General features: G+C 46.1%; 1 protein-coding gene across 1 annotated transcript in view; it reads right to left on the bottom strand.

Moving 5' to 3' along the window:
* Positions 1-8429: 8429 nt before the first annotated feature.
* LOC135526985 (voltage-dependent calcium channel subunit alpha-2/delta-3-like) overlaps positions 8430-10937 on the bottom strand; it is a 55124-nt gene continuing 52616 nt past the window's right edge. The window contains exons 35-38 of the mRNA XM_064955659.1: positions 10793-10910; positions 9651-9763; positions 9254-9336; positions 8430-9058 (exon numbers count right to left, since the gene is read on the bottom strand). Of these exons, the coding sequence (XP_064811731.1) occupies positions 8966-9058; positions 9254-9336; positions 9651-9763; positions 10793-10910 (407 nt within the window). The 3' untranslated portion in view covers positions 8430-8965. The remainder of the gene's footprint in view (positions 9059-9253; positions 9337-9650; positions 9764-10792; positions 10911-10937) is intronic.

Genomic DNA, 10937 nt, shown 5'->3' with positions numbered 1-10937 from the left:
CCTCCCCACGTCTACCTTTGACTCATTCCTCTCTGCCTCCTTCTTTCCACTCCTCTCCTCTTTTGACCTCACCCTCTCACCTTCCCCCCCTACTCACAAGGCAGGCAATACGCTCAACCTCATCTTTACTAGATGCTGTTCTTCCACTAACCTCATTGCAACTCCCCTCCAAGTCTCCGACCACTACCTTGTATCCTTTTCCCTCTCGCTCTCATCCAACACTTCCCACACTGCCCCTACTCGGATGGTATCGCGCCGTCCCAACCTTCGCTCTCTCTCCCCCGCTACTCTCTCCTCTTCCATCCTATCATCTCTTCCCTCTGCTCATACCTTCTCCAACCTATCTCCTGATTCTGCCTCCTCAACCTTCCTCTCTTCCCTTTCTGCATCCTTTGACTCTCTATGCCCCCTATCCTCCAGGCCGGCTCGGTCCTCCCCTCCCGCTCCGTGGCTCGACGACACATTGCGAGCTCACAGAACAGTGCTCCGGGCAGCCGAGCGGAAATGGAGGAAAACTCGCCTCCCTGCGGACCTGGCATCCTTTCACTCCCTCCTCTCTACATTCTCCTCCTCTGTCTCTGCTGCTAAAGCCACTTTCTACCACTCTAAATTCCAAGCATGTGCCTCTAACCCTAGGAAGCTCTTTGCCACCTTCTCCTCCCTCCTGAATCCTCCTCCCCCTCCCCCCCCCCCTCCTCCCTCTCTGCAGATGACTTCATCAACCATTTTGAAAAGAAGGTCGACGACATCCGATCCCCGTTTGCTAAGTCAAACGACACCGCTGGTTCTGCTCACACTGCCCTACCCTGTGCTCCGACCTCTTTCTCCCCTCTCTCTCCAGATGAAATCTCGCTTCTTGTGACGGCCGGCCGCCCAACAACCTGCCCGCTTGACCCTATCCCCTCCTCTCTTCTCCAGACCATTTCCGGAAACCTTCTCCCTTACCTCACCTCGCTCATCAACTCATCCCTGACCGCTGGCTACGTCCCTTCCGTCTTCAAGAGAGCGAGAGTTGCACCCCTTCTGAAAAACCTACACTCGACCCCTCCGATGTCAACAACTACAGACCAGTATCCCTTCTTTCTTTTCTCTCCAAAACTCTTGAACGTGCCGTCCTTGGCCAGCTCTCCCGCTATCTCTCTCAGAATGACCTTCTTGATCCAAATCAGTCAGGTTTCAAGACTAGTCATTCAACTGAGACTGCTCTTCTCTGTATCACGGAGGCGTTCCGCACTGCTAAAGCTAACTCTCTCTCCTCTGCTCTCATCCTTCTAGACCTATCGGCTGCCTTCGATACCGTGAACCATCAGATCCTCCTCTCCACCCTCTCCGAGTTGGGCATCTCCGGCGCGGCCCACGCTTGGATTGCGTCCTACCTGACAGGTCGCTCCTACCAGGTGGCGTGGCGAGAATCTGTCTCCTCGCCACGCGCTCTCACCACTGGGGTCCCCCAGGGCTCTGTTCTAGGCCATCTCCTATTCTCGCTATACACCAAGTCACTTGGCTCTGTCATAACCTCACATGGTCTCTCCTATCATTGCTATGCAGACGACACACAATTAATCTTCTCCTTTCCCCCTTCTGATGACCAGGTGGCGACCGCATCTCTGCATGTCTGGCAGACATATCAGTGTGGATGACGGATCACCACCTCAAGCTGAACCTCGGCAAGACGGAGCTGCTCTTCCTCCCGGGGAAGGACTGCCCGTTCCATGATCTCGCCATCACGGTTGACAACTCCATTGTGTCCTCCTCCCAGAGCGCTAAGAACCTTGGCGTGATCCTGGACAACACCCTGTCGTTCTCAACTAACATCAAGGCGGTGGCCCGTTCCTGTAGGTTCATGCTCTACAACATCCGCAGAGTACGACCCTGCCTCACACAGGAAGCGGCGCAAGTCCTAATCCAGGCACTTATCTCCCGTCTGGATTACTGCAACTCGCTGTTGGCTGGGCTCCCTGCCTGTGCCATTAAACCCCTACAACTCATCCAGAACGCCGCAGCCCGTCTGGTGTTCAACCTTCCCAAGTTCTCTCACGTCACCCCGCTCCTCCGCTCTCTCCACTGGCTTCCAGTTGAAGCTCGCATCCGCTACAAGACCATGGTGCTTGCCTACGGAGCTGTGAGGGGAACGGCACCGCAGTACCTCCAGGCTCTGATCAGGCCCTACACCCAAACAAGGGCACTGCGTTCATCCACCTCTGGCCTGCTCGCCTCCCTACCACTGAGGAAGTACAGTTCCCGCTCAGCCCAGTCAAAACTGTTCGCTGCTCTGGCCCCCCAATGGTGGAACAAACTCCCTCACGACGCCAGGACAGCGGAGTCAATCACCACCTTCCGGAGACACCTGAAACCCCACCTCTTCAAGGAATACCTAGGATAGGATAAAGTAATCCTTCTCACCCCCCCTTAAATGATTTAGATGCACTATTGTAAAGTGGCTGTTCCACTGGATGTCAGAAGGTGAATTCACCAATTTGTAAGTCGCTCTGGATAAGAGCGTCTGCTAAATGACTTAAATGTAAATGTAATGTAGCTGTATTCCCAGTCATGTAAAATCCATTGATTATGGCTTAATGAATTTATTTCAGATGACTGATTTCCTTATATGAACTGTAACTCAGTAAAATATTTGAAATTTTTGCATGTTGCATTTATATTTTTGTTCAGTATATTTAGCCATTAGCAGCATGTATTATTGTCATGTCCTATGTTCTGTCCCTGTTTTGCTGTATGCTCTCACTCTCTCCCTACTTTGTGCACCGGAGTGAAGGGAGAGACTCATTCTGAAAGTGCAGGCACATGACAGTTGAGCAAGATTTGAAAATGTAAATCACAGCTAAAACACCGTTTTGAAAACAACTACTGTTACTATTTTAAAAGAGAGGGGAGACTCAGCTTTTGGTGAGTATAAATATTATATTTAAAACGTTCAATGTCATGTCAGATGTCCTCTTTCGTTGGCCTAGTCTTGTTAAATGTTTTGAAAATATAACGTGGGGTTTGTGGGGCAAACAGAAAGGGGATTCCAGACTGCATTTCATGCACTCTGCCTTGTGTTGTTAATAAAGATAATTGTTTTCGATATCTGTGTTGAGTTTGTGTCCTAACCTCGCTGGACCATACCAGTCAAACAAAGATGGTGGCTGCATCACACTACTTTGCTCCATCCAGTAACTGCCCCACCTATCGTGTGGTCTTTCGAGCATTATTACACTGGTGGGATATATATTTATATGTCAGACCATGAGGACACAAACTTAGGCACAGGTGCGGCCCAGATGGTAGCCCCCGTCCCACATAATGGTCAGCCACTTCCCCCCCAACATGCAGCATAAAATGTATCTCTGTTACTATCAGGGTGGGCTCGGGACATTAATAGCGGTCTCTCCGTTGATGATAGACGTGACTACACAGTTGAAAAATGGTATTGGGAAATGTTTAGACCCTTGTGACAGTCAAAATGGGAACTGTGCTAACTTCCTGGCTTGGAGGCTGCATAACGAAACAGCCTGTGAATTTGGCAATGCTCTATGCCGGTTAATGGAGAAAGCGTACCCAACTGCAGATGCCACTACTCTGGATATGTTTACACGTGATCATTTTATTGATTATGTATGTAGTGGGGACTGGCGAGTCAGTCTTCGTTCTGCTAGGCCCGCTACTTTGGAACAAAGCAGGTTTGCTTCTTTGGAACAAAGCGGGTTTGCTTATGACCGAGGGAACAGAGGCTGAAGGAAATTCTGCTAGGAATGTGGATGTAACCTTCATACACAAAGAAACTGCCGCTACCTGCCGGAAAACTAGAGCGGGTGTGCACGGCAGGCCAAATGCTCACCCCCTCCTCCTTCTTTTAGAATGGCCTCTCAATGTGACAAGAACACTTCTGGGGTGTACCTCAATGTTAAACTAAGTGGGCGGGACTAGCGTCTACCAGTTAATACCTGGGCTCAAGCTTCAATTGTTTCCATTGCTAAAAAACACTAATGGAGACACTGAGTTGATGGGTTTCCAGGGCTAAGTTGCTGTAGCTAATGGGGGGGGGGGGGGATTGAGATCCTGGGCTGTTGGCAGACCATTTGTCAATTTGAATCTTTAGCTGTAGTTACTGAATTCTTATGGTGGATATCCTGCCCTAAGACATTTTGCTTGGCACTGACTTTATAGCTACATTTGGTGATGTGATTGATATGGGGGAAGATGAAACCGACTAATGGGAAAGAAGCTAACTCTTGTTGTATGATGCTAACCAACCCAAACTTGTTACTGTTCACTATGATACAGTACTCTCACCCTGTTGAGAAGTAATTATCCCGTGGGCAGTTGAAGGTCTTCCCAAGAAGTACACCAAAGGCATGCTGGAACCCTCTTCCTCTTTGCTCAACCGTTGTGATGTCAAGGTGGCTCACGTCGTGTGTACAGTTGACCAGGGGATAATGCCAGTACGTGTAATTAATATGACTGATGAGAACCAGATTCTAAAACGGGGCATGGAAATTGCCATTCTGTTCACTGAGGTGGAGGTAGATAGTGAGACAGTGGACTTCAAAAAGTGGAGTAAAGAGGACATCACCACTTCCTGGTCTGTAAACACCATTGTGGCACAATTTGGTTTGGAAACGAGAGGTCTTGAACGCACTTCATTCCATTCGTGAACAGGAGATACGGATCTGGGGCAAACTCACCTTACGATGCATCAGATAGATACTGGTAACGCAAAACCCATTAAAATGGCCCCGCACAGGATCCCCCTCCAACTGCAACAGGAAGCCGTAGACCACGTTTAGCAGATGCTAAAGCATGGCATCATCCGCCCCTCATGTAGCCCCTGGACAGCCCCTGTCGTTCTGGTAAAAGAAAGAGACTCAATGATGTCACTGAGAAGGATGCTTACCTGCTCCGGAGAATTGAAGATGCTCTTGACAGTTCAACAAGGCTCGCTGGTTCTCCACCCTCGAGACAGTCGGGTTGGACCCCAAAGACAGATCAAAAACGATGTTTCCTTCCAGACGTTTTACATTTTGGTTTATGCAATGCACCAAGTACCTTCCAGAGATTGATGGATGTTGTCCTAGCAGATTCACAGTAGACCACCCGTTTAATTGATTTGGATGACATTGTATCCGTTCGTACCGTTCAAGAACATGAAGTTCTTTCCAAGCTGCGCCAGGTCAATCTTGCCCCTCTCTGCATCAGCGTACTGAGAAAGGAAGACAGTTTCAAATGGCAGGAAAACTGCAAGCGGGCCATTGACGCAGTTGAAAGTTAGCCTCACTACTGCATCAGTCGTGTCCTACCCAGATCCTAACAAGACCTTTATCCTAGGTACCGATGATAACAATGAAGGAATTGGAGCTGTACCATACCAAAGAAGGAAGGATTGGAGTGTATGGTAGCATATGCTAGTCCAGCTCTGACAATGCAAGTATGCTACAACGAAGGAGGAGCTGTTGGGCATGGTTACTTTCAGAAGATACTATAAACATTACCTCTTAGGCAAAGAGTTCATTCTGCGAACAGACCACATCCTCCTACGATGGCTTTGGAGTGACTCAGGGACAGTCTTTTCCATCCAGGATGGGGGACAGTGGGTTGAACTGGGATGTTCTTCTACCATATGTCATGATGGTCTATCGTAGTAGAGTTCATGGAAGTACCGGTTTCAACCCATTCAAAGTGCTGTTTGGTTAAAACATTGTGACTAGGGGGCAGTATTTTCATTTTTGGAAAAATAACGTTCCCGTAGTAAAAGGGATATTTTGCAGGACAAGATGCTAGAATATGCATATAATTGACAGCTTAGGATAGAAAACTCTAAAGTTTCCAAAACTGTAAAAATATTGTCTGTGAGTATAACAGAACTGATATTGCAGGCAAAAGCCCGAGAAAAATCCAATCTGGAAGTGCCTCATGTTTTGAAAGCGCTGCGTTCCAATGAGTCCCTATTGAGCAGTGATTGGGCTATCAACCAGATTACTTTTTCTCGGTATTCCCCAAGGTGTCTACAGCAGTGTTATGTAGTTTTACGCATTTATGTTGAAGAATACCCATAAGCGGCTACATTGCGCAACTGGTCACCAGATGGCTCCCAGAGTGATTCTTGCGTAAAATACAGAGGTAGCCATTATTCCAATCGGTCCTACTGAAAAACCAATTGCCCGGTGGATATATTATCGAATAGATATTTGAAAAACACCTTGAGGATTGATTATAAGCAACGTTTGCCATGTTTCTGTCGATATTATGGAGCTAATTTGGAATATTTTTTGGCCTTTTCGTGACTGCAATTTCTGGGCGATTTCTCAGCCAAACATGAAGAACAAACGGAGCCATTTCGCCTACAAAAGTAATATTTTTGGAAAAAAGGAACATTAGCGATCTAACTGGGAGTCTCGTGAGTGAAAACATGCGAAGCTCAAAGGTAAACTATTTAATTTGATTGCTTTTCTGATTTCCGTGACCAAGTTACCCGCTGCTAGCTGGACAAAATGCTATGCTATCGATAAACTTACACAAATGCTTGTCTAGCTTTGGCTGTAAAGCATATTTTGAAAATCTGAGATGACAGGGTGATTAACAAAAGGCTAAGCTGCTAAGCTATAGAGACACTTGTGATTTTCATGAATAGGAATATTTGAGGAATTTTTATGTCTGTTGCGTTATGCTAATTAGTGTCAGTCGATGATTACACTCCCTCATGCGGGATGGGGAGTCACTAGAGGTCAAGAAATTGTTCTTCTCGTCAATGTGATGCTTGACATAGATCACAGGAAAAAATGTACATCCGTCAGTGAATATGTATTATGGCTGGATGACACTTTGTCAAAATTAGTGCGGTCAGTGAAAAGACACCAAGCTAGTACCTCTGGTCAGCAGAAGGCTAGCTTTGATTTTCGGGCCAATTATCTATATTAATCTGTGGGTAAATTGGTTCGGGTTCGAAATAAGGCTAAGAAGCAGGGGGTATGTCCTAGGTTTCAGAGGTGCTACTGTAGCCGATGTGAAATGGCTAGCTAGTTAGCGGTGGTGCGCGCTAGTGGCGTTTCAATCAGTGAAATCACTTGCTCTGAGACCTTGAAGTAGTGGTTCCCCTTGCTCTGCAAGGGCCGTGGCTTTTGTGGAGCGATGGGTAACGATGCTTCGAGGGTGATTGTTGATGTGTGCAGAGCATCCCTGGTTCGCGCCCAGGTCGGGGCGAGGGGACGGACGTAAAGTCTATATCGTTACACTACAAACACCCTTTCCAAGTGGTAGAGCAGGTTTTAGATGTCCTGTGCCGTATAGAATTGGCAGAGAGAGAGAGATCCTGAAACTATCGTGCATTTCAAACAACTCAAACCCTTTGTTCCTTGTTCATTTGCAGACACTCCGGTACGACCCGGCTGGGTGGGAGAGAGAGATTTCCTGCCCAACCTCACAGGCCATCCCGCCGACTGGAGGTCAACCCAATTGGGTTATCACAGGCCGGAGTTCCATTCTGCTGTGTATTTTCCCGGAGAGAGGCTGTTCTGCATCCAGGACTGCTGTTGCCCGCTGTATCTAGCACACGATAGGGGTCATCTGACCTCCAGCATCTACGAGACGGTACTTCCAGCCTTCTTCAGCAACGGGAAGCACCAGCAGCATCTCTTTCAGTGGGAGGAAGGTCAATGGGAGCCCAACAATCTCAGGGAGCATGACCAGTGCAAGACTGGCAGCCACCAGCATAGTCCAAAGTTACCACATGGCTTTGGAACAACTCAGGGATGGTCTTTTCCACCCAGGATGGGGATAGTGTTATGAAGCTGTAGGACAGCTTGTAAGGGAAGATATCACTAAATCATGAACTAATTGCTCACACCTGTGCCTGCTTACAAGACTCTGACCAGAACTCTGAGACACTGACATAAGGCAGAGCCAAGAGTACAGGCAGGTCTTGGCAGGGGAGCTGTGCTTTGATGAACGCTGGACTTGTAGCCTTTGCAAGTATCTGCATTACACTCACCTTAATAGAGGGAGGTTTTGGCCAGTTCTCCTTAACCATTCGGACAAGAAAGAAAAAAAAGAAAGAAAAATAAGTCGTTCTTATCTGAAGGACACGTTTCAGAAAAAGTTCATGTCAAGCCCTGCAGATAATTCCACCATGGGTAACTGGCTATAAGAACTGAGCCGATGGACGAGGGGCAATGAAATGTGGTATGTCAACCTTATGTATGTCCTTAGTAGCTGTGTGAATATAAAGTCACTGCAACCTTAGATGGCTGCACCAGACCAAATGGTGGCACTATAGATCTCATCGTCACCAGTGTCACAATATTATACTGTATTAGAGCAATAACTAGTGATCAAGTGACTTTGTCGCATGCAATAAATTGTGTCCAATATTGTGTTTAGTATATCTGTACAATCACATATCGTTGCCCGTGTTATGTTGTCTGAACGTAGGGAAAAGTGGATCTTTTATTCTGTAAAATCCTGTCTTGCCGCTTGCACAGTCAGCGTATTACAGCTGTGAGAGTGTATTGAAGTATTTTGGAACGCTAATGTGGAGTGAACCAACTGAGATTTAAATCAACATGGTAATGCTTTCACTGACTGCACATAAAGGAAGATAGTTCCTACATCACAGAGGGCTGGCTTTGTTATCCAACTGATCTTGTGTCCTTTCTGTCATCCTGTGAAACCCGTTCATTGCTGCTCTCAGGTATATTTTCTCTGTCTAATGTCCATATTGTTTTCCCCCTTTGAATATTGTTCTGTTTCTCTTGAACAATGTCTAATTTGTTATTTCTCTGCTGGTCAGGGAGATGGCTTTACAATTGGTCCATCTCTCTGTTGGTAATAAGTAACTCAGTTGTGAGCAAGTTCTTCTTGTTGGCGAGGCTCCCTGTGCCTTGTCAGCATTTGATGGTGCGCCAGTCTATCAAGCTCTCCAGTGTTCGGTCCGGTGTTGGGTCCAGGAAGGTGGGCCTCGAGGGCGGTGTGGTCACCTGCTAATGAAAGTGGCCAGTAGGGGGAGCAGTGCTGCTGTAAGGGGGGCAGAGAGGCCTGCTGTTCCTCCACACTCCATGGCATTCTCCTGCATCAGACACAGGGGGCATCACAGGAGTTTCAGACCATAGAAATGAATTAATATATACAATACATGGTTCAGACAATATACAGATGGTCACATGCTTAATTTCTTGTTATTAAACACTCATAAACAGGCGTTCACGTACTTTCCGTGTAATCACAGAATTGTGACGCAGACACGTATCTACACACTGCGTACCTCGGGGTGAAAAGGATGACACGTTTCTGGCCGCTTTCTGTCTTTCTGAAACTTCAGCCGATCACATTTCAGAGACTCATTGTGTGCAGAGGGGTTAAGGATAGAAATACTGATGATGAACCACACCTCAGATACCGCCGATACATTTAACTCATAGCGTGGTGACGGTTTCTGCAACATCATTCTAGCACGATGAGAGAACCAAACCGTAATGCACGCTTCATAAATAGCTACATGTATGAGAAATGTATTAATACCTCTGACAATGAAGAAGCTATGCGCATTCTCAGAAAACTAAAGTCTAAGTTCAGAGTTCACTTACAAAACATGTATACTAAAAAACACCCAAAGGCTTTGTTATAACAATACACTCAAACACCTCAAACTTAAAGGATATAGATAATCTCGATGGGATCCATGGAAACCAGGGGGGCAGAGCTGCAGTCACACTTGTTGTCCACGACGACCATGAAGAGATTACTGCTGGGAATCTGCTGAATTACAAAAGATCTGAGGAGTGAGATAGAGAGAGAGAGTTGAGTTGATGCTTTTAACATAAGGCTAGGTCCCCATTTTCTCCACTTCCTGTCTGACGTGCCCAAGGTAAACTGCCTGTTGTTCAGGCCCTGAAACCAGAATACGCATATAATTGTACCATTGGTAAGAAGACACTTTGAAGGTTGTAGAAATGTTAAAATAATGTAGGAGACTGTAACAATAGACATGGTTGGAGAAAACCTGAAGAAAAACCAACCGGAAATGTGTTTTTTTGGGGTGGGGGGGGGGGGTCTTCTAAAATGAGTAAGAAAAATTAGTTTCACTACAGGGACACAGACTTGGAAATTTGTGTATGCGCACGTTGACACGCACATGTTAATATCATTTTCCTATTGAACATAATTCTTTCCGTATTAAATATTATAGCTTAATTACATGTTACGGTATCTGAGGATTAAATTGAAACATATTTTGACTTGTTGAAACAAAGTTTAGGGGTAGATTTTTGGATTCCTATCTTGGCATGTTGAACGAGTGGATTACTCAAATTGATGGCGCCAACAAAACACTTTTTGGGATATAAAGAAGGATTTGAATCTAACAAAACTACACTACATGTTATAACTGGGACCTTTTGGATGACAAATCAGAGTAAGATTTTCAAAAAGTATGTGAATATTTAATTTGTGTATTTATGAAACCTGTGCCGGTGGAGAAATATTTTGATGTGGGGCGCCGTCCTCAAACAATCATATGACATGCTTTCGCTGTAAAGCCTACTCTAAATCAGACAGTGCAGTTCTTAAGCTTTCAACCGATAGAAGACGCTTGTATGTACCTAAATGTTTAATATCCATAATTGTTATGATTATTTATTTGAGTCGCGTGTCCTCCAGTGTCACCGGAAGTTACGCTAGCGGGACGCCCTATCCCAGAACTAACGCATGAAATTACCCTGTATTGTGTATACACCTTCAACACACAGGCTAAGTGAGTTTATCGGTGCCTAATACACAGATAAGGTAACTGTGTTACAAGTACCTGGCACACCCCTCACAGTCGATGTTCCCCGTGGTCTCTTTGATGGTACGCTCAGAGACAAATGCGGGGTACTCCGTGTCACATGGCACCATCATAGTCTTTCCCCTCGACCTTTGGGCTGGAAATGGGACATGTAAATCTTAAC

This window comes from Oncorhynchus masou, chromosome 5 (genome assembly GCF_036934945.1).
Source record: "Oncorhynchus masou masou isolate Uvic2021 chromosome 5, UVic_Omas_1.1, whole genome shotgun sequence".
Lineage (NCBI taxonomy): Eukaryota > Metazoa > Chordata > Actinopteri > Salmoniformes > Salmonidae > Oncorhynchus > Oncorhynchus masou.
This window is presented reverse-complemented; position numbering and strand designations above follow the sequence as displayed.